This window comes from Myodes glareolus, chromosome 7 (assembly GCF_982192425.1).
Source record: "Myodes glareolus chromosome 7, mMyoGla1.1, whole genome shotgun sequence".
NCBI lineage: Eukaryota > Metazoa > Chordata > Mammalia > Rodentia > Cricetidae > Myodes > Myodes glareolus.
The window spans coordinates 96029109-96054888 of record NC_142032.1 but is presented as its reverse complement, the minus strand read 5'-3'; the positions used below and the strand labels follow the sequence as shown (position 1 = coordinate 96054888).

Here is a 25780-nt window from a genome sequence, read left to right as displayed (position 1 = left end):
ATCTTCCCAGATAGTTTAACAAACTGGAGAAAATGTATTCAAATATACAAGCTCATTATCTTATCATTCATATAACTATATTCCACACTGGACCCCACATTAAAGCAAATATCTCAACTACAAACTTCCAATATTCTTTAGTTCTCAATGACTGAAGTCTTTGGAGATATATATATATATATATATATATATATATATATATATATATATATATATATCACATATCCAAACCCATATGGGTCTGCCATGTCCTGTAGACAAGGTAATGCAGAAATTGACTGATTATAGATTGGAAATGTGATGAAGGCCTCAGAAATTCATAAGAAACATCATGTCAATAGCAACAGTTTAAAGAAAGGGTTTCCTATTACATGGCAACAAGCTGAGGACATTATAAAGAGATGTCCTACTTGCTATTTCTATAACCAAAATCCACTACCAGCAAGAAGCATCCCAAAGGGTACTCAAAGGAATTAAATCTGGCAAATGGATGTGTTCCACTTTGCAGAATTTGGAAAATTAAAATGTGTACACCACATCATTGAAACTTATTCAAGTTTTCAATGGGCAACTGCTTTGAGCACAGAAAAGGCTGATTCAGTGATTACACACATTTATTAGAAGTTATGGCCATCATGAGCATGCCTGCACAAATAAAGACAGATAATGGTCCAGCATATGTCTCTAAGAAAATGAGACAGGTTTTGTTTATTATAATATAAAGCATGTTACAGTTATACCACACAATTCTACAGGTCAGGCAGTTATAGAAAGTTCAAATCAAACTATAAAGAATATGCTAAACAAACAGAAAGGGATGGGAAATACCCCCAGAAATAGATTACATAATGCTTTATTGCCCTTGAATTTTCTTAATGTTAATTTGAAAGGAACTACAACAGCAGAGAGACATTGGATAATAGAAAAGTCTTTTGAATTAAATCAGATGATTTATTTCAAGGATGTGTTGACCTCACAATGGAAACAAGGACATGTATTATGATGGGGAAGGGGTTTTGCTCTTGTTTCAACAGGAAAGGAATGTTACAGATAGCATCAAAATTAATAAATATTCAGTTTGAAAAAATAAAAATCTCCTTTTTATTTATTTATTTTTTAAAATTTATTTATTATTTAAAATTTCCACCTCCTCCCATTTCCCTCCCACTACCCCCAATCTCCCTCCCCCTCGCTCTCCAGTCCTAAGAGAAGTCAGGGTGCCCTGCCCTGTGGAAAGTCCAAGGCCCTCCCCCCTCCATCCAGGTCTAGGAAAGTGTGCATCCAAACAGATTAGGCTCCCAAAAAGTCAGCACATGCCGTAGAATCCAAATCCGGTGTCATTATCATTGGCTTCTCAGTCCGCCCTCATTGTCAGCCACAATTGGCCTTGCCCATCACTAACACTGATGATTATCTCGAATATCACCATAGAATCTTCATCCAGTGACGGATGGAGATAGAGACAAAGTCCCTCATCAGAGCAACAGACTGAGCTCCCAAGGTCCAGTTGAAGAGCAGAAGGAGAGTTTCCAGGATCGATTCATTAGCAATTTTCAATATGTGAGTCATGACCCTTTGTATGACCGAACAACCTTTCACAGGAGACCTATATCAGATATTTCATTATGATTCATAAGTGTATCAAAATTACAGGAATCATGTAGGAACAAAAACATTCTGAAGTGACACTAACTATATTAGACTCCCAGGACTATTGTGGCTCTCCTGTATATGTAGAGGTGTATGGAGGTCAGGTGATTAAAGGAGTTTTGGCTAAGCCAACTCACATCAGGTTCAGTTGTTTCACAATTCATCATGATTTTACCCCAGTTATAGAGTGCATATTGCAGATATATATTCTTAGAAGTGTGTGGAATTCACTTACTATTTTCCTGATGTGTGGAGCGGAAGTTTATGGTTGAGAATATCAATTGGAAGCCATTGGACTTACTTGTACTATGGAAAATAGTCAGCTAAAATCAGTATTGTATATAGGCAGGAATTGCAAAACTAGTGTCACTTATAAGGACTATTTTGGAGACTTGGAAGAACGACATATCTAATTAAAGAGGAAACATTTATGATTTAGAAGCAAAACTCTTTCATTATCTCAGATAACTATTCATCATTGAGATACAGCTTTTACATGCAATTGGAAATTAATGAAAACAGAACATTTAGCCATTAATTTATGGTGAAACATGAGCTTCCCTTTATTAAGTTGACATTAACTGAACAATGAAGTCATAAAATACAATATGCACACACAAATCCATTAAATATATATATGAATATATATATATATATCCAATAGAGTGTCAAGATACATATGCAGTACACAATCATTTATATTATGTCTCCTATTTAATAAACATTTTCATAATATTAATTTTTCAAATAAGGGAAATTCTCATTATTGGAAAATGTTCAAAATACAAATGATGAAAAATAATGTTAAATCATTGCTACTAATACAGTAGTACAATATCAATTTTTCTTTATTAGTGTATGGTTCAAATATAAAGTGTTAAACAATATATTATTCACGGTTTTTAAATTATATGCCCATTGTATGCAAAGGCTGAGATAAAGTGTATAGCTCAGTCTGTAAGTTCTACCTGAAGCTAACTTGTTGGATCCATAATTTTCTCATAGCTTTTTTCATTTCCTGATTTCTCAGTGTGTAAATAACAGGATTCAGTACGGGGGTGACAACAGTATAAAATACAGCAAGCACCTTATTGCTTGCAAAACTACCAAATGGCCAGGCATAGATGAAAATACAGGGTCCAAAGAACAGAGTGACCACCATTATGTGGGCAGACAATGTGGACAGAGCCTTGGAAAGCCTACCAGGTGATTTGCGCTTTACAGTGACCAGAATGACAATGTAAGAAAGGAGCAAGAGGATGAAACAGATAAAAGACAGCAGCCCACTGTCAGCAATGACAAATAACTCCAGAGTGTTTGTTTCAATACAAGCAAGCTTGATTACTAGGGGGAGATCACAAAATATGTTATTTACAATATTGTGGCCACAGAAAGGCAAATTTACTATCAATGCCATCTGACTCATGGTGTGTATGAAGCCAATTATCCAGGAAAACAATACAGATGCATGCAGCAACCTGTGACTCATAATTGTCTTGTAGTGCAAGGGTTTGCATATGGCCACGTATCTATCAAAGGCCATGACGATCAAAAGTGTTGCTTCAGCACCCCCAAAGAGGTGCATGAAGAACATCTGGACCGTGCATCCCCATACGGAGATGCTCTTGTGTTCTGCAAGCAAGTCTCTGATCATCTTGGGTGTTGTGACAGTGGAAAGACACGTGTCCAGAAAGGAAAGGTTTCCGAGAAGAAAGTACATGGGAGAACGGAGGGTAGAATTAGCTGCCACTGTGGCTATAATGAGAATGTTTCCCACCACAGTTGCATCATAGATTAAAAAGAACATCACAAAGAAGAAAATCTGAAGTTGCCAATCTCCAGAAAATCCCACTAAAATAAATTCTGTCACAGACGATCCATTTTCATAATCCATTTATTCAATTCAGAAAGCTTCTGGGAGTTTTTTAATACAAGGAGGTGGAAAACAAAAGCAAGCCACAGTTATTATTAGTATGGATATGTTTTTGTTATAAGTACAATATCAATTGATGATCTGAAAACATTCAATGTTTAACATATCAATATGACTGAATATAACTTGAAATGATTTTAAGCATCATACACCTTTAAACAATATTATCATACAAAATAGAAAGCATTTGAAAGGGTGAAAGTTTTATCATTTTATCTTATCAAATGATATATCTTGGTAGATCCTATTTTCCCTATTCTTTTGTTCACCCAGAAATAAAATTAAAGATTAGATGGTAATAACTTTATTTTTCTGTAATATATCAATCTCCGTTTCATTGAATTTCTTAAACTTAGGTGATTCAACTATAAATAGGATGCAGAATCATACCATAAATACTTTGATCTGTATTTCTGAAGAGCTCAACAAAAATTACCTATTGTTTTTTAAATAGACACAAGTTAGAATTCAATTTGTATATGGAAACAAATCTTCAAATTCATTAAAAATCAGTTTTCCTTTTAATCCTTTCTGATATTTTATAAAAATATCAAGAAATATATATTCAGACTCAGATTTTTTAAACTTTTGTTCTCAAATGCTTCATTGCCAATTAAGAAAGATGGGCTCTTGTGGAAAATGTATTTGTACATACTAGTTTAGAAGCAAATAGCTAACATGGTATCTCAGTTTTCATATATAAATTATGTTTGTATTTTAATGATTAATGTTAAACTATCTCAACTGGGCTTTTTAGATATCATAATTTTTGAGTAATAAAGCATTATTAATTATAGTAAAGTGTTTGTCAAGTGCTAGACTTCACTCTAAATATTTAATGGACATTAAAGTTGTTTAGTGCTCATAACAAACATATGAAGCAAGAGCATTACTGATGCCATGTATTTGTAAGGAAGCTATGATGTACAATTTATTGAAATAACTATATAGCTAACAAGAATGAATGCTAGTAAGTAAAGCAGATCAATCTGACACCAGAATCTGTGTTTATATCAATATGACAAATGCATTAAAAATGCAAAGAATATATTTCTTTTTTAACTGTAATAAAGAATTTAATTTTATCATTATGAAGTATTCTGAAATCAAAGGCAAGGATACATGCATCAGGCATATCCCACAGAAGACATTTACAATGGTTTACATTTCCTTTCTATTTATTCCTAGAATATTGCATATTGCAGATTTTTCACGGATGAAATATGGAATTGAGCAGATCCTTTTTCTACAAAATTATGATATAAACTTGCTCAAATTTCTATCTTATTGTTAATAATCCTTACAGTTGCACAGTTTGTAAAGTTACCCCTTAAGGTATGAATGTGTAGCATGCTTCAAGGTATGAGAAAGAAGCTAAAACCAAGCTTTCACATAAACCTACATAGGGACTGACATAGTATTGGACGCTGGCAAACATCAAGACACAGGGAGAAATTAACAGGTGGCACAGCTCAGTCCTGAACGGGTTAAGTAGAAACCCTTATATATTATTGTTTCTACCATTCATCCCAAGTTACAGAGCTTGAAAAATAAAACAAATGTGACACAGAAAACCATATGTTTGTTCAGTACTCACCAAAAACACAGCTGCCTTGGAAAACAATGTCCATTAACGTGGTTAATAATCAGACAGCATTTTCTTCCAAATAGGAATCCCCTGCCAACAAATTTTGTGATTAAATAACGAGTTGTGTTAATAAAAATCACATTAGAATTTCTTTGTGGTTGGACAGATAGATCACTTTCTGTAAAGACAAAAGCAGTGGTGGCATCCTGCCACACCTGGCATCTCATCACCTGGACACTAAGGCAGGAAAGTTTAAGAATGCCCTGAGGGGCTACATGGGTGAGATTCTTGTCTAATGGAAAACAAACAAAAAACCTTAGCAAGTATGCTTGAGGCCCTGGCTTTGACCCCAGTACCACACAAAACAGAAAGGTGCAAAACCACAAAAGATGACAGTAAGAGGGCAGATGACTCCACTAGTCAGTGGTGCATAAGGAAGCTGCCATAGTTTAAGAGCAGACCGCAGCAAGTTCAAAATCCCACTTGTGCTCAGCTCTACAATCGTATAAAGGGCATTCCCCATTCCATATTTTTAGTTTTTAGCCTGCTTCCTGATATCTTGAAGAATTTGATAAACATTCTTTGAATTAAAAAGTCTCATGCGAAATTCTTACGAGATGAAATTCAATAACAAAAAAGTATCTTTAAAATATACTTAATTACTTCTGTTCTTCAGTAACCAAACTCTGTTATGAAGATATTTATAATCTAGAAATACATAATTATAAAGAAACTAAATCTTGTGAGAAAAGACTTAACTTTGTGTAGGACTTATGCAAAAACAAAATAAAGATTATTTTCAGGTAACATCTTCAAGATTGAAATAAACTTTATGGTCAACAAGCCAAAAAGTAGGCAATACAGATAACATATGAATATCTACAAAATGAGATGTGTTAAGTACCTCTTTAAAATACTTTCCAACTGCTTGAAATCAAATACATTTCCCTCTAAGGCAATCCAAAGCATGTTGAAGATCAAATCTATTACATTTTTCACATTTTTTGCAGTCTTTTGTTGGGGTACATACTTTGACTGCCTTGTTTATTTGGAAACTAGCTGTTTTGCTTTTCTTACAGTAAGGAACACTCATGATAAAATTTTTAAATTATTTACATTTTCTTCTTTCATTGAATGTACATCTTATGCTTTCTCCCTTTTATTCAATGACCCTGTTGTTGTTTTTTTTTTAGTTTATGGTCTAAGGATTATTTTTACAGAGGTTTTATAAATATCTGATTAAGAACACAATGTCATTCTCTATTTCCTCCTCAAATGGCGAATATACATAAATATTTATGTATTCTGTAAACTACCTGAATCTTGAAAAGAACAATAGTCCTAGTTTAATTTTCAGTTGTATTATTGGCTTTATGAATGATCATATAACACATCTTATATTCATTGTAATTACTCATCAACAGACTAATGTCATTTTTTTCTCTGCAGTATAGTCTTGAGAGCATATTTTCTCTCAGTTTTCACAGTAATTGTTAGTTCTAGCTTACAACAAAGTGGTATTAAGTAAGCTCTCAATTCCAGGATTTGATGGCTTCAAAGACTAAAACCCTCTTCTGGCCAACACAATTATTAAAATGCAATTTTAGTCATAATAAAGTTAATGGATTTGTTTTCTACAACACTTTCACTTACCTTTACTAACATACGGTATGAAGATCATGATACTCAAGGTAGTATATAAATTGAACCTACACTTCTTATTCTCTTTAATGGACTGCATATCATTCTTCAGAGTATCTCCACTTCCTTTAAATATGTGGATCATTTACTGGAGATAGATCTTGGGAGTATTGGGAAGGCAAACCTCAGTGGGAGTTGTTAGAAATGAGGCTATTGCGACTTTAGCATGACCATGAGAGATTCTTGCATTTAATTTCTCACCTTGTAATGAGCTGTGTGTGTGTCTTCATGAATGGTGCCTTCATTATAATAGACATGATATTCTTGATGTTTTGGTGGTGATATGATAAGTTGAGAATGATTTTATTGAGTTAACTTCCTTTTTATACATTACTTCAAATCATTCCTATTAACTTCCATTTTGTGGATTTTTTTCAAAGAATAATTCATAAATAATTTTAGTACATTTTCAACAAATAATTTTATACATAAATTGTTGATCATGCAGGAAATGGAAATTCTGAAAGATTAAAAAATTTTAATAATACTAGTGGAAATATTATATGAATATCAAGTTATAATACAGAGCTATCATCATGAAAACAGTATAGTACTAGCCCAAAAGTAAACATAGATAAATGGAAAATAGTAGACCACGTAAATTGGAATCCATGCATTTACAGGCACTCAATTTTTTACAGAGGTTCCTGAAACACCACACACTGTAAGAATGTTTGTGTTTAGCAAATAGTATTAGCAAAACTGGATATGTACATGCAGGAGATTAAAGCTGTCAGCTCCAAATAGCTCAAGGACCTCATTATAAGATTATGAATTTTAAATCTGGGAAACGGAACTTTAGTTAAGAAATGCTAAAATATTAAGTGGACATGAGGACTTTCTGCACTTTTGGGAAGAACTTTAGAATATTGAGCCTTGCTGAAAGGAGTACAGTACTAGGCGCTGAAGTAACATAGCGTTGCTCTACACCCAATTCACTCGCTCTACTTCATGCTTATTTTTGAAAACATGAGCTCTCAACTTCTTACTCTGACATAATGTCGCCTTTTACATGTCTCCTGCCTATGACTGATTCTTATACTTCTGAAACCTTTAATCCAAATAAAATCTCCCTTTTACATAAGTTGCCTTTCTCGGGGTATTTGTAGTGGTTTGAATTAGTATGGGTCCCATAGACTCATGTGTTTTTGTAACATGAAGGGGCCTGCCTTTTGGGGTTTTCTGTCCCACCCATTACCCCACAACTGGCAGCCCCCAAAGAAAATCACTTAGAGGACTCTGTAAGTTATAAAGCTGATTGGCCCATTAAGTCACACTACTTATTAGCTAATTCTCACATCTTGATTAACCTATTTTTCTGATCTATGTTAGCCATGTGGCTCAGTACCTTTTTCAGTGGGGCTACCACACCTTGAATTTACAGAGGTCTGTCTGCCTCTGCCTTCCAAGCCTTGGGATTAAAGGTGTGTACCACCACACCCAACTACTCTCTTTCTTTCTTTTTTTATTTCTAAGGACTTTAAACCATTTAGAGGTTTTTTTTTTCTTTGAATCTCTCTTTACTGTATATCTCTCTTTCTGACCATATGGGTCTTTAATTTGCTAAGGAATATGGAGAAGACAACACTTAGAAGCTCCTATGGCGTTTCAAGGTCCTTGCCAGGAAGCAAGCTGCAACAGTGTGTCCATCCATAGTCCAGACTGCCTGCTTCAAAGAGTCAGAGTTTTCCCTGGCAGGACGGTCCAGAAAGCAGGCATTTTAAAACAGCTCAGCTTTTTTCCTGATACAGCTGAGAACTGAAATGCTTTACTCTAGTCTTTCCCAAGTTTTCTCAGGCTTTCTGTGGATGCAGTTATCCATATGGGTGCCATTCTGTAACATGAAGTGGCCTGCTTTTTGGGGTTTTCTGTTCCACCCAGTACCCCACAACCGGCATTCCCCAAAGAAAATCACTCAGAGGACTCTGTAAGTTATAAAGCTGATGGGCCCATTAAGTCATGCTACTTATTAGCTAACTCTCACATCTTGATTAACCCATTTTTCTGATCTATGTTAGACAGTACCTTTTTCAGTGGGGCAGATCACATCCTGCTGCTTCAGTGATCTGGACAGGAGTGGGAGGAATCAGCTTCCTCCTTCCCAAAATTCTCCTGCTCTCCTTGCATCATTTCCACTTCCTGTCTGGTTTTCCCACCTACACCTCTTGCCTGGCCAATCAGCATTTATTTAAAACCTGATTGACATAATACAGACAATTCTCTCGCACCATGTTTTAATGCCTGGCACATAGAGATTGGCAAAATTAGGAGGTGTGGCCTTATTGGAGTAGGTGTGTCTTTTTTCGAGGAGGTGTGTTAATGTGGAGGAAGGCTTTGAAGTCTCATATAATCTTAAACTAGGCCTAGTGAGATAATTCACTCTTTTGCTGCGGGAGCTCCTTCCACTCCTTCAGTGACTTACACCTACACCTGGTGCTCATGTGGATTTAAACTTCATGCCTCCTAGGCTCAATGGGCCTAGACAGTCTCTGTCCACCTGGTTTGCTATTTCCTGAGTGGTTTATAAATCCCCTTCGCAGCGCAGCACCCAAGCAACGGTAGTCGGGGTGACTCTTTGTTGCCTGGTGGCATATGCGGCTTCCAAGTTGCTGTCTCTAATCCTAGATTCTGGGTTTCTGGATCCATGTATGGAATTGATTTAATTACATTTACTTTGTTGAGCAACTCATATTTCCCAGTCTTTAACAAGTGCCAATGTGGACACTGAAACAGGATCATTTTTGTCACCTTTGCATTGATTCTAGTCACAACTCGGCAACAGCGCAACCTGTTGGATAACAGGAACAGCAGCAGAGAGGCATTGAATAATGGAGAAAACTTATGAATTGAATCAACCAGTATATTTCAAGGAAGTGTTGACCTCACAATGGAAACCAGGAGATATACTACGTTGGGATTTCACTCTTGTTTCCACAGGAGAAAAAAGATTATGGATGCCATCAAAATTAATAAAGATTCATTTTGAAAAGGAGAAACCTATTGAAACAGAGAAATAACAGCTCATCCACAATGGTGACAACCATACAGGTGGTAAGGAAAGCCATATAATGTTGGGACAGGATTCTGCTCTTATCTTTGTAAGAAAATACACATCATCAAAAATTCAAGAGACCCTGGTTGTTTAAATGCTGGCAGAAGAAAAAAATGACTATCCACTGAGGAGCATCTAGAAAACAAAGTATGGTTTATGTATCCACGTATGGGTTATACTTACATTTACACACACACATGCATATATATATATATATACATATATATATGTATGTATGTATATTCTGCTGGCTTTGGAGTTGGACAATGGCTCTGTACTTCTCTAAATCCAAGCGTGTTGTTAAAAGGAACATTCAAAGTTTCTGTCTCATATCAGGAGACATATGGAACAGAAGAAAAACTTTAGGAAAAATTTTTACTTTCTCCATGCCTTTTTTGTCTATATCATATTCTTCATTGAATGTATGTATATATGTTTAATGATGTTTAAGTTTTTCATGATGAACAATAGATTTTCCTACAGATCCCTTTCCTGCAGCAATCTTTGAAGTTTCCAGGAAGAAGATGGGGCCCCACAACAACAACTCTACCTAGTTGAGATGGCATCATGATGCAGGCAGCGCTACTATAAGACCACTTTTTTTTTGGGGGGGGGTTACCAGCTGCTGAAATGGTACCCCTTCTCATGACATTCTTGCCAGAACTCCAAATATGAACTTTGAAAAAAAACCTATCTATCAACTGCTCAGAAATTGTTTGCAACTATACTAGACAATAATTTTGAAACTTAACCATCACTTTAATTTTGCAGGATCCCACTAAGAGAACATTGCACCAATGACAGCACGAAGCAATTCTAGAAGATGATGCCCCCATCCCAAAAATGTATAGCCATAGGGTTGGTAACATTACTTAAGGGCTGTCGGATATTACTTGTATTAGACAGAGGGTTGGGGTAAAAACTATGCTTGTTTAAAAAATGGGGATAGTAATAGGGAGTAATAGAGTGAATACTTGTGAGCTATTATTCATGGATAATTTACACTGGTATAGTTTTTGTATATTGATACAAGTTCAAATTATATTTATTACTTTTGTTTACATTATTTGTACACCTATAAAAGTTATTTGTCAGATTGTATATATGTATGTTATTATCTCTGTTTAGGACATTTTGTATATTGATACAACTTTTACGATGTATTTTCATATTGCATTATATATTATTCCTACCTCTGATTAAGATACTTATAGTTTGCTTACATTTTGAGGTCATTGTCCTCATTTGCTGCACATTTGTTTATAGGTTACTTAATATTCTAACATAAAGTTTTAGTCTTTAAGTTATATAGGTATTAATTATTATAGGTCAATAGTTGTTCATGTTTACTGTGCATACAATCAGATCAATTAGGTTCTTTAGATACATAGAGATTGTATTCTGTCTAGATAGGTAATCTTCAACCACTTCAAGGATCTGTGGAACATGGCTTTTAAATAACTTAGGATTCTGTTGACATGAGACATGAATGCTTTTGACAGCACCAGTCTATTCCTGAGAGAATGTTGAGCACCAAAGACACTCCACTTGGAGCTTGTTTCCTTCTTGACAAAACTGGCCTTTGGACAAGGAACTGACAATTTCGCAACCACTGACAAGTTTTGTGAAACTAACTGCTTATCCGGAAATGGATAAGCAGGACTGCCAAATCTTGCCAAGACAGGATAAGATGATTTTGAAAAATTTCCTGCCTCTGAAAATGGTCTGTCAAATACACTAAGCCATAGCCAAAGTTGGTTGCTTCAATGTTGCAAAATGAGACTTTGGGTGATTGTTCAGGTAGCTAATTGTCTCTGTCATATATTGCTTGCTTTGTACTTCCTGCCTGCTCAAGTAATATTGTCTCCCTTTTCAGGCCTTCGATGGGGTTGAAGATTAGATAGTAATAGTTACTGTACTCTAATGATCTAACCAAGCCATTTCCAATACAAGACTTAGACTCCTTAGGATAGAATGTTTATTAAAACATCTAGCATATATTTCTTGTATAATATTGTATATGCTGATTGTTATTCTAATCTTATAACTGATATCTTTCCTAGTGTATATTGTTTTGTATTGGGTTTGGAACTCTCTTACTTAAACAAAAGGGGGAGGTGCTGTGGGAGCTCCTTCTGCTCCTTCAGCCAATAGCCTTTAAGATACCAGCCCACTAGGTCTCTTTTGCTTTCAAAAGCAGCGGTAGCCCTACTCTCATTCTTTTGCTTCTGGCTCCGCTTCTGGCTACTAGATTCTGTTCCTGGTCTCACAGAGCCCTGGTGTCTAGGACAGTGATCTGTAAGTTTTTCCCTTAAATAAATAACCCTTTATTAATCATAATTGCAAACTGCTGTGAGATTATTTTGTGACTTATGTCTACACTCTTTGTTGCCTAAAGATCAAGATGTAGAGCTATCACTACCTCTTCAATACCACATCTGCCTGCATGATGCCATGCCTTCTACCATGTTGATAGTGGACTAACCTCTGAACTGTAAGCCAGCCCCAGTTTTCCTTTATAAGTGTTACCACTTATAAACATATTTTTTATGTCATATGGTCATATGACATATGACCATAAACATATGGTCATGGGGCCTCTTCACAACAAGAGAAGCCTTAACTAAGACAGCATTTTATCATGGTAACAGAAAATTATCTAATGCAGTGTGGCTTTGCAGGCAGCACAAAGATACATCCTGTTTTCTAACCCATTATTATGATTTTTGCTGGTAATTATGATCATTAGTACTCAGAATTTTTATTAAAATTGTCTATTCCTATTATTTGTTGATTTTGTGGTATTTTTCAGGTGTCTTTTGTTTAACTATTCTGACATTTTTTCTTTGTTTTCTGTAGTCTCTTGATTGTTTTTTAAACTACTTTTAATATTGAAATATTGCTTCTAGTATCCTCTTTAGAGCTGGTTTAGTAGCCATAAATTCCTTTAATCTGTTTTTACCTCATAAAATTTTTATTTCTTTTTAATATTATTAAGTACATTTGCTGGAGAAGAGTCTGGTGAGACAGCTGTCTTTCAGAAATTTGGTCCATATTTAAAGGTACTTCTTGGTTTAAAGGCTTCTGTGAACTAGTTGTTACATATGTATAGTTTAAACATAATTACATCATTTTCACTTTTCTATTTTGTCTGTCCCACTCCTTTAGTGTACTCTTCTCACTCCATTATAAAATCATGGCCTCTTTCTAAAACATAATTATTTCACATGTGTATATTACACAAATATGTTGATACAACCTGCTAAGTATTTTAGTATGGTGTGTATTCATGATTTCTTGCTTAATTACCTAACTTTTCATAGCCAATTATAGAAATAGATCTGCTTTTATTAATAGATTTAACCTTACTTTCTGGCTGCTTTTCAATGTCTTCTAATCTGTTACTCATAATATTTCAACTAAATAATATCATGGATAAGTTCTTTCATAGTCTCATTTGTTTTCTATTCAGCTGATATCTTTTACCTGGATGGGCTTGTCTTTCTTTAGATTGTGGAGTTTTCTTCTAGTATTTTGTTGAAGATATTCTTTGTGACTCTCTTTATTGTATCCATTTCCATTCTTCATGCTCATAGTTCAGAGGTAAGGTCTTTTAATGATATCATTGAATTCCCATTTACTTTTCATACTTTCTAAAATGTATCAATGATATTTATTAAATTATGTAATTTCTATAGTTATTACTATACTTTGTCCTCTATCACTAGCTTTCTGTTTCCAAAATATTAATTCTATGGGTACGACTTTCAATTGAGGTTTAAAATAACTTTTTGGTTTCACATTCACAGGTTTTTTTCTGTTTGTATTTTCTTAAAAACTTGAAATTATGTTTTCCTGTCTTAGATTGGCTTTATATTTTCTTTTATCTCTTTATCTTTGGCTTTTTCAATTATTTGAAAATAGTTATAATCATACTTCTGAATTTATTGCCAGCTTGTTCTTCTGAATCATTTTCAGTAAATGCTATTACACTAGGAATTTTATATTTTGATCAGAGACATTAATTTTGGTATGATTTTTATGCCATGAAATTAACAGAATCAAATATCTTTAAAATGTCATTATAAAATAACAAAAATGAATTTTTAAACTCTGTACCTTAGAGATATTGGCCACGTCTTAAAAACACAAGTAGCCAGGCAGAAGCCTTCTGAGTTGTTCAGAACAAATATGTGTTAGTTAATTTTCTATGCTTTAATAGAATACCATGACAAACACAATTTATAAAAGAAAGCATTTGATTACAATCTCTCCAGATTACTCTTAGGGTGCAGTAACTCATGTCCCATTCTGACTTCATTACTTGTGGTCTATGCTTGGTGCAATCCCCAGGTCTGTGAGCCACTGATTCCAGTACATCTTCCTTCCTATGTATGATATGATGACCTACAGAAACACTTTTTACAGGAAGGTCTATTGGCCGCTAAATTTATGATGCATCAAGGCAATTTTCATTACCCTTACTGGCTTCCACTCTAGTCTTTATAGAATTAATCTTAGTTTTGCTACAACCAAAAAATTGAGAATAATATGAAAAAATTAAACCTACGAATAATATGTAGAAAGGAAAAAACAAAAATAGCCCCAAAACATAGAGCATATTTGTTTTAAAAAAATCAGAGAAATTCCTTTCCAATTTAAAGAAAGAGGTACTTGTTAAGGTACAATAAGAGCATAGAATATCAAGTGTACAGGATTAGAAAAAAATACTCCTCATGATATATGATAACAAAAACTTTGACTGTACAGAACAAAGAAGTATACTAAATACAACTAAATGAAAAGATCAAAGTCAGAAAGGTCAGTACATATATTCTACAAATGTCAGAGGCCACTGAGAATGTATAGCAAGTGACAACTAGTACTCAATAGGTTGATCCACCAGATGAATAATTTTCTGATAGGGAGCCCTGCTTAGAAAGGTTGTGGGGTCACTGTTGTAAATAACTGTCTCTTTCTTTAATTTTTCTTATGTGTCACTAAAAACAACTGTATTATTCCCACTGCTTGTGTGTTTATAACATGAAAATACTCTATCTACTGGGCACACATAAAGCTGTGGATTGTCAAGAAGACGATCCATGCTTAAATGTATAATTCTCATGAATAGAAATAACTCTAGGATATTTTTTCATTACTGTGACATAAGAAAATAATAATATTCTCAGTCACAAGAGAGATAATTTTAGATTTCATAGCAAATCCAAAGCAAACTTGTTGCCCCTGGAGACAAATATCTGGTTGTCCCAAGAACAAATAAATAAGGTCAATTTCTCAGATGTTCTTTGCTGGTTAAAGGTCAAAGCATGAAGCAACTTTAAAAGACATAACTTTCTCAGCAATGGAGTTTTTGCATGTACTCCATGTATTTCCAACTTGAAGGTCCAGCCAACTAACTGCTTGTTGTTTAAGTTCTTAATTTCAGTGTCACTTCCTGTCTGAGAACCATGACAGCTCAGAACGATGTGCTTATTTTACTCACTGCCCAGACAGTGTGAACTTTCTACCCTGGGAGGAACTATGTGATCACTTTTGCTCCCTTTCTTGTTGTTTACTCAATTTGATCTGTGCCCCTGAAGATGTGACTCATAGTTTTCCAAATGTTTTGGTTGTGAGAAAATGCAGGAGAAAAATTAAGAGAAAAATGTGAGAGAAGTGTGTGTGTGTGTGTGTGTGTGTGTGTGTGTGTGTGTGTGTATTGGTAGGAAGAAATAGCTGAATGTACAGAGAGAAAGAGAATCTGTTGAGAGATATAGTTGAGGGGGTAGAGAGACAGAAGATGTATCTGTATAGAAGAGAGATGTGTTTGCAGGAGAGATATATATGAAGGAAGAAGTATACAACTGCAGGACAGAGATATATACATGCAAATTGAGATATACAACTATGTAAAGAGATGTAGGTTTATAGAGAGATTGTCAAAAAAAACCTGTATCTGGCTTGCTTAAAGATTGGCCAATTGCTTCAAAACTTTGTGGTTCAAGGGCTCCACCCTGAGGCATGTTTTGTTTCTCTAGGTGCCTCCAATGTTAGGAAGACAACAAAGGCAAAATGAAGAATTTTGCTGTCTAGCTCAGCTGACTTGTATTTGCTGTGTTTTCTTGTTCACAGTAAAATAGGACATCAATATAGGGTTGAATTAATATGATAAATTTCTCCTTGCATTTGATGACTCTCTTTTACTTTTTTAAAAAGTCAGTTAACAATAGCTTAGCATGGTAACAACTGGTATATAACCTGAGGTTTATAGTGAGATTTTCACCCAGTTGCTGGGAACCACGTTCAGAAGTCACAGTATTTGGGTATCTGGGTTCTAAAGGAAGATACAGACATCTAAAACCAATCACTTATAGTTCTTGGGGTGACTTTTCATAGAATGCTACTTCCAATGGGTTAATCAGAAATAAAACCCAGCATTTTGTTGTCCAACATGTGTGTAAGCATGCTTTGTGGCAGCATGCCCCCTGGCTCAGCTAAAAACCCTATTGTATCTTGATGGTGTTTTTTAAAATTGCTCTTTGGACGCTTCTAATATATCTGTATCATTTCATCTTTGGCACTACATTTCCTCAAATAAACAACCTGACTTTCTTTCTCCTGAGAAAAAGAAAGAAAGATTATTTAAGTTGAAGTAAAAGAGAAAGATACCATTAGAAAGCACATGTTTCCTCATTTACCCCTTAGATAGAAAAGTCTAGCTTTGTCACATTAGTGGATTCTTTTGCATACTGGAGGTGGCCTTGGAGTATCCAAAAGGCCTCTGGTGACAAACTTAGAGGAAACAAAAATGCTAACTCAGGTTGCTTTGCCCATCAATACTATCAATCACAATTTACAGAGGAAGAAAATATTTCATGAAAAAAAAAAAACAAATTTAAGAAATTTAAGAAATATCTATCTACCAAAGCAGCTGCACAAAACACTAAAATGCAAATCTAAGTCTAAAGATGTTCACTGCAATTAGCAGGTCACAGGGAACACATAACCTGAGAACAATAAATCAAAGTAGGGTAAACTTTCTGGCCATTTGGTGGGAGCTTCTCTCCCCAGCTACTGCCTTTCTCTTCTTATCCCATCCCAGCTTGCCCCCCAAGCACCCCTTTTCATCTGCAGGGTCATAGGATCCCCCAACTCAGCCTGCTTCAGGGTTGAGGGTCTGGGGACACAGTGGTGAGTGCTACTGCTGCAGGAGTTTCTTTGTCCCACTGAGCCTGCACCTAACCAGCCAACCCTTTTGTCTACAAGGTCCCTGGCCAGCAAGTGGCCCTGCTCCTATACCAGAAGTTCCAACCAGAGGGGTAAGTGAGTACCTGACCATCAACGGACAGAGCACAGGCATCCCCCAATCCCCTAAACTTTCTGGCCATTCAGTGGGGCTTCTCCCTGGCTACTGCCTTGCTCTACTTATCACATCCCAGCTTGCCCCCAAGCACTTCTTTCCATCTGTGGGGTCCTTAGATACACCACGACAGCCTACTTCAGGGTGAAGAGGATCTGAGAGACAACCCCAGTGTTGAAGGGTCCTAAGAGAGGGCAGACCAAGAAAAACTCCCAAGTACACAGGTAGCCATAGCAAAGATCGGACTAAGCTGCCAAGACACTCCTAACAGCATTTGAAGGTAGAGATGGGCAGGTACCAATGCAAGAATTCCTCCAACAATCTGAAAAGTGACATGATAACACAAGAATTCAGCGAACATACAACAGGAAAACTTGAACACTCTATTCCAGAAGAAGTAGAAGAAATATACTTAAACATAACAGTATGAAAGTGTTAGATATCATTAAACAGGATGTGTAAAACTCCTTTAAAGAATGGATGAGAAGACTAACGAAAAAGTTAGAAAAAAATGAATAAATCCTTCAAAGAAAACCAAGAAAAAAGCAAGCAAACAGGTAAGGGAAACAGTTGCAGAATTGAAAACTGAAATGGAGGCAATGTAGAAAACACAAACCAAGAGATGGCAGGATATGGAAAATCTGGGTAAATGAACAGAAACTACAGAGACAAGAATAAACAACAGAATACAAGAGAAAGAAGAAAGAATCTCAGGCACTGAAGATGCTGTAGAGGAAATAAATGCATTGATCAAAGAAAACAGCAAATCCAACAAATTCTCATCACAAAACATCCAGGAAATCTGGGACACCATGAAAAGACCAAACCTAAGAATAATAGGGGTAGAAGAAGGAGAAGAATTACAGCTCAAAGGCCTAGAAAATATATAAAACAAAATTATAGAAGAAAACTTTTCCAACCTAAAGAAAGATATTCCTATGAAAGTACAAGAAGCATACAGAACACCAAATAGACTGGATCAAAAAAATCCCCTTGCCATATAGTAATCAAAACACAAAACATACAGAATAAAGAAAGAATATTAAAAGCTGCAAAGGAAAAAGGTCAAGTCAAGTAACTTATAAAGGTAAACCTATCAGAATTACACCTCAGTTCTCTTTGGAAACAATGAAAGCCAGATAGATTGTGCTGATAGATCTAGCCAGATAGATTGGATAGATGTGCTGCAGAAACTTAGAGACCATGGATGCAAGCCCAGACTACTATACCCAACCAAGCTTTTGTTCACAATCAATGGGGTAAACAAGATATTCCAGGACAAAAACAAATTTGAACAATATGTAGCCACAAATCCAGCCTTACAGAAAGTAATAGAAGGAAAATCACAACTCAAAAACCCCAACAACGCCCAAGATAGCACAGACATCTAACAACCCTTCACCAACACAACTCAAAGAAGGGAAACACACAAACTCTACCATCTAATAATAATAATAATAATAATAATAATAATAACCGGAGTTAACAACCACTGGTCATTAATATCACATAATATCAATGGACTCAATTCACCTATAGAAAGGCACAAGTTAAGAGATTGGTGACGAAAACAGGATTCAACATTCTGCTGTTTACAAGAAGCACACATCAACCACAAAGACAGACATCTACTCAGAGTAAAGAGTTGGGAAAAGGTTTTTCAATCAAACAGACCTAAGAAACCAGTGGGTGTGGCTATACTAATATCTAATAAAATTAACTTCAAACTAAAATCAATCAGAGAAGAGGGAGATGGACACTTTATACTCATAACAGGAACAATTCATCAGGATGAAGTTTCAATTCTGAATATATATGCCCCTAATATAAAAGCACCTACTTATGTAAAGAAACATTACTAGAACTCAAGGCACACATCAAACGCCACACACTAACAGTAGGAGACTTCAACACTCCTCTCTCACCAATGGAGAGGTCAATCAGACAGAAACCTAACAGAGAAATAAGGGAACTAAAGGAGGTAATGAATCAAATGGATTTAACAGACATCTATAGAACATTTCACCCAAAGAGGAAAAAATGTACCTTCTTCTCAGCATCTCATGGAACCTTCTTGAAAATTGATCACATAATTGGTAACAAAGCAAACTTCCACAAATAAAAAAAATTAGTAACCACCTGTATCTTATCAGATCACCATGGAATAAAGTTAGAATTTAACAATTCTACCCACAGAAAGCCTAAAAACTCTTGGAAACTGAACAGTCAGCTACTGAATCACCCCTGGGTCAGGGAAGAAATAAAGAAAGAAGTTAAAGTCTTCCTTGAATTCAACGAAAATGAAGACACAACATACCCAAACCTATGAGACACTATGAAAGCAGTGCTAAGAGGAAAGTTCATAGCACTAAGTGCCCAATTAAAGAAAACAGAGAAAGCACACATTGGAGACTTAACAGAACAGCTGAAAGTTCTAGAAAAAAACAAGAAGCAGACTCACCTCGGAGGAGTAGAAGACTGGAAATAATCAAACTGAGGGCTGAAATCAACAAAATAGAAACACAGAAAACAATCCAAAGAATCAATGAAACAAACAGCTGGTTCTTTGAGAAAGTCAACAAGATTGACAAACCACTATCCAAACTAATCAAACGACAGAGAGAGAACATGCAAATTAACAAGATCAGAAATGAAAAGAGGGGCATAACCACAGACACTGGGGGAATTTAAAGAATCATTAGGACTTACTACAAAAGCCTATATGCCACAAAGTTGGAAAGTGTAAAAGAAATGGACTTGTTTTTAGATAAATACCATTTTTCAAAATTAAATCAAGACCAGGTGAACAATTTAAATAGACCTATACATCGTGAGGAAATAGAAGCTGTCATTAAAAAAAAAGAACTCCCAACCAAGAAAAGCCCAGGACCAGATGGTTTTATGCAGAATTTTATCAGAACTTCAAAGAAGAGCTGATACCTATACTCCTTAATGTGTTTCACATAATCGAAACAGAAAAGTTATTGCCAAATTCTTTTATGAAGCTACAGTTACCCTGATTCCAAAACCACACAGAGACCGAACCAAGAAAGAGAATTACAGACCAAGCTCTATCATGAACATCAATGCAAAAATTCTCAATAAAATTCTGGCAAACCGAATTCAAGAACACATTAAAAAAATTATCCATTACGAACAAGTAGGATTCATCTCAGAGATGTAAGACTTGTTCAACATACACAAATCTATCAATATAATCCATCATATAAATACTGAAAGAAAAAACATATGATAATTTCATTAGATGCGGAAAAAGCATTTGACAAAATTCAATACCCCTTTATGATAAAGGTTTTGGAGAGGTTAGGGATATAGGGATCAAACCTAAATATAATAAAAGCAATATATAGCAAGCCAACAGCTAATATCAAATTAAAGGGAGAGAAACTCAAAGCCATTCCACTAAAATCAGGAACAAGACAATGCTGTCCACTCTCACCATATCTCTTCAACACTGAGCTTGAAGTTCTAGCAATAGCAATAAGACAACATAAGGAGATCAAGAAAATTTGAATCAGAAAGGAAGAAGTCAAACTTTTATTATTTGAAGATGATATGATATTGTACATTAGTGACCCCAAAAACTCTACAAAAGAACTCCTACAGCTGATAAATACCTTCAGTGATGTGGCAGGATATAAAATCAACTGAAAAAAATCACTAGCCTTCCTATACACAAAGGATAGAGAAGCAAAGAGGGAAATCAGAAAAACTTCACCTTTTATGATAGCCACAAATAGCATAAAGTATCTTGGGGTAACTCTAACCAAGGAATGAAAGATCGGCTTGACAAGAACTTTAGGTCTTTGAAGAAAGAAATTGAGGAGGATACTAGAAAATGGAAAGATCTCCCTTGCTCTTGTATTGGGAGGATCAACATAGTAAAAATGGCAATTCTACCAAAAGCAATCTATAGATTCAATGAAATTCCCATCAAAATCCCAACAAAATTCTTCACAGACCTTGAGAGAACAATAATCAAGTTTATATGGAAAAACAAAAAACTCAGATTAGCCAAAACAATCCTATACGATAAAGGAACTTCTGGAGGCATTACCATCCCTGACTTCAAACTCTATTACAGAGTGACAGTAATGAAAACAGCTTGGTATTGCCATAAAAACAGAGGCATTGACCAATGAAATTGAATAGAAGACCTGGATATTAACTTACAAACCAATGAACACCTGATTTTCAACAAAGGAGCTAAAATTATACAATGGAAGAAAGAAAGCATCTTTAACAAATGGTGCTGGCATAACTGGATGTCACCTTGTAGAATGAAAATAGATCCATATCTATCATCATGCACAAAACTCAAGTCCAAATGGATTAAAGACCTCAATATAAATCCAACCACAGTGAACCTGATAGAAGAGAAAGTGGGAAGTAGAGTGCATCACATGGGCACAGAAGACCACTTCCTATGTAGAATCCCAGTAGCACAGACAATAAGGACAGCATTTAATAAATGGGACCTTCTAAAACTGAGAAGCTTCTCTAAATCAAAGGACACTGTCAGTAAGACAAAAAGGCAACCTACTAAATGGGAGAAGATCTTCACCAACCCCGCATCAAACTAAGGTCTGATCTCCAAAATATATAAAGAACTAAAGAAAGTAGACTTTATAATTCTAATTAACTCATTAAAAAAATGGGACACTGAACTGAACAGAGAATTCTCAACAGAAGAAGTGCAAATGGCCAAGAGACACTTAAGGTCATGTTCAACTTCCTTAGCGATCAGGGAGATGCAAATCAAAACAACTTTGAGATACCATCTTACACTTGTCAGAATGGCTAAAATTGAAAACACCAATGATAACCTTTGCTGGAGAGGATGTGAAGTAAGGGGAATACTCATCTATTGTTGGTGGGAATGCAAACCTGTGCAACCACTTTGGAGATCAGTGTGGCAGTTTCTCAGGAAATTTGGAAGCAACCTACCACAGGATCCAGAAATACCACCTTGGGAATATATCCAAGAGATGCCCAATCATACTGTTCAACTATGCTCACAGCAGCATTATTTGTAGTACCCAGAACCTTGAAACAACCTACATGCCCTTCACTGGAAGAATGGATAAGGAAAGTATGGAATATATACACATTAGAGTACTACTCAGTGGTAAAAAACAATGGCATCTTGAATTTTGCATGCAAATGGATGGAATTAGAAAACACTATCCTGAGTGATGTAACCCAGACCCCAAAAGATGAATATGGTATGTACTCACTCATTTGTGGACTCTAGCCATAAAGCAAAGACATTAAGCCTATAGTTCACAAGCCCAGAGTAGCTAAATAACAAGGTGAACTCAAAGAAAAACATGTATAGATCCTCCTGGAAATTGGATTAGAAGATTACAGGGCAAAAGTTGTGAGCATGGGGATGGGGGCAGGGGTGGGGAGGAGGTTGGGGGAAGGGGAGAAGGGGAGAGGGAAGAGAGAAGGGAAGGACTGGCAAAAGCTTAGGGGAGTGGGAGGGTGGAGATGGAGGAAGGACGGATATAGGAACAGGGAAGAAGATACCTACATTACAGGATCCATTTTAGGGTTGGCAAGAGACTTGGCACTAGAGGGGATTCCAGGTGTCCACGGAGATGTCCTTGGACAGCAGAGGAGAGGGTGCCTGAACTGTCCTTGCCCCACTATCACACTGATGATTATCTCGAATATCACCATAGAATCTTCGTGCAGTGATGGATGGATATAGAGACAGAGACCCTCATCAGAGCAACAGACTGAGCTCCCAAGGCTCAGTTGAAAGGCAGAAGGAGGGAGAAGACGAGCAAGGAAGTCAGGACCGTGAGGGGTTGGTCCACCAACTGAGGCAGTGTGCCTGTTCTAATGGGAGCTTACTAAATCCATCTGGACCAGGTCTGAATGAGCATGTGATCAAACTGGACTCTCTGATTGTGGTTGACAATGAGGGGTGACTGAGAAGCCATTGATAAAGGCACTGGGACTTGTTTTTATGGTATTTTCTGGCTTTTGGGGACCCTAGTCTATATGGATGCACAGCTCCCTAGGCCTGGATGTAGGGGAGAAGGCCTTGAACTTCCCACAGGGCAGGGTACTCTGTCTTCTCTCAAGCAGGGAAGGGGAGGGAAGAGGGGTTTGGGGGAATGGGAAGGTATTGGGAGGATGAAATGCAGTGTAAATATTTGAATGGAAAAAAGTAAAAAAAAAATAAGTTAATATTATGATGGCAATGCACAGAGAAACTGAGAAGTCAGGCACACCAGAGGTCGTGTTAAGTAGAGCAGATTTTTGGGTCACAAGATTGGATAACGAGCTGTGGGTGGCAGTATTGCTAAGGTCGTAGAACATGGCAGATAAAATAAGTAGTTTTTCCCCCAACCCAAAGAAGACAAACATCTATGTGGCACACTCAGGGAAGATGGCCTTGCTCTCTGATAACAAGTCCTCTAACATTCAGGGTAGAATCAGCATAGTGGTGCAGGTTTCTGAAAAGTACAGAGCAAAGAGGAAAAACCATTTAGGGGTATGAGTTCTGGTTGAGCTTAATGGCCACCATGATAGACGAACTTGCTAGGATGATGAACAAACAGAAGAGAGAATCACAACAAAGAATAGATTGTGCACTTCTGAGAAATTAAAAAATCCCCACAGAAGGATGGGTGTGATTGCCCATCCTCATGGTGGCAGCAATTTTGGCCAAGGCAGAATGTGTGCTTAATGTAAAGACTCAGAGATGACTGATGAGATTCTCCACTGATATCGTCAGGATTTTAATCAAGGTCACTTGGATTAATAAATTCCATAATCATAAAATGAGACCTGGATGTAAGTGAGTGAGGTAAAGTTAGGAGTATAAATGATGAAAATATGTTTGGTATGTAGACATGTTCAAACCCCATAAAGTGGGCTTAAGTAACTTCTTGTGTTCTAGTCACAAAATCAGTCTTCATATTGTATTCCCCAAGCAGTATAAGCATGAGAGGAAAAATATGTCAAAATTATTTTGCTCTGACCCAGTGGATTTTGTAACTTCTTATTTTTCCAATGCATTTTGAATATAATGATACCCTGGATTTAATGAAAGAAAAAAATCATGCATTTACTTAAGATATAACCCTCATAAACATATGTGGTAGATATCATCACTCAGATTTTACAAAGAGTGGCTGAGTGACTAGTAACAGTCTTGAATTTCTTCAGCTTATATTGACTAAATACCCACCATGTCCATTTCATTGACCAAGAAACACAGTATGGATCCAGGTGTACAGATCTATGAAGTGGTAGTGCATAGCTATTGTTTGTTCAATCAGCAAAGGACCTGTGTGAGGAGGTGAGATACTTAGGTGGATTGTGGAATGACATGTGAAGAGCAGGGGAGAGAACATCACAGGTGTGCCTAACAAAGGACTTCTTGTGAATAACAAAACGTTCTCCAGAAATCTTCCCTGAAACTCTTGTGGTGTATCTTTAAGATCAGAATATTTTTCCTCTGAAGGTTTCTCAGCCTATTTCTAAGGAAGTTATTTCCATGAAAATTCCTTCAGTTACTTGTTACCTTTTATGGTTATAAGTCTAACCCTTATCAAAAACTGTATTCAGTTTCTTTGGAACATACCTCAGAATGTTTCAAGTATTGAAAGTAGATTTGGTCACATCATGCCTCTTATAATTTTTTGAAGATACTGTCTTAGTTAAGGTTATTATTTCTATGAATAGACACCATGACCATAGCAACTCTTATAAAGAAAACATTTAGTTGGAGTTACTCACTTATAGTTTCAGTGGTTCAGTGCATTATAAACATGATGGTGAGCAAGACAGCATGCAGACAAATGTGATGCCAGCTAGATTTTGACCAGAAGACCATACCCACTCTTATCGGTTCAACTCTCTATGAGATTGTGGGGGCCAATTACACACAAACTATCCTAGTTATTAATAGTCATTACAAAGACATAGTGAGACCAATTTAAAATTCATCTTTATAAATAGCCAGTCACTTCTTACTTTCAAATTCAGTATTCTTTTTTAAATATAAAGTTTGTTGTTATTGGTTTGGTTATTTCCCATACAGTAAAATGCATCTCCATAAGCTTGTAACAATATCATAACGTAAAATTCATTTAGTCCAACTTCAAAAGTCACAACAATTTCAACAATGTTTAATAATCCAAAGTTCAAAGTCTCTTCTAAGATTGACGCAATCTCTTAACTGTATTCCCATATAAAATAAAAATAAAAATACAGAATAACATTCTTCCAACTGATAATGACACAGGATATAGATTACAGATCAAAAATGTAGGGAATGGAACATAGTGAGAAAAATACTGGACCAAATTAAGACCAAAAACCAGCTGGGCAAATTCCAAACACAGCATCTCCAGGTAGGATATCAAAACACTCTTCAGATCTCCAATTCTTTTCAGTTCATTGACTGTAACACACTTCTTTCTCTTAGGCTGTTTCTACTTCCTGTTAGTAGCT

The 25780-nt window shown here is 36.0% G+C and overlaps 1 protein-coding gene across 1 annotated transcript; it reads right to left on the bottom strand.

Annotated features, from left to right (window-relative positions):
* Positions 1-2614: 2614 nt before the first annotated feature.
* LOC148121508 (olfactory receptor 4L1-like) lies at positions 2615-3544 on the bottom strand. The gene has a single exon (XM_087907664.1). The coding sequence runs from the start codon at positions 3542-3544 to the stop codon at positions 2615-2617; it is 930 nt and encodes a 309-aa protein (XP_087763790.1).
* Between the last annotated feature and the right edge of the window lie 22236 nt (positions 3545-25780).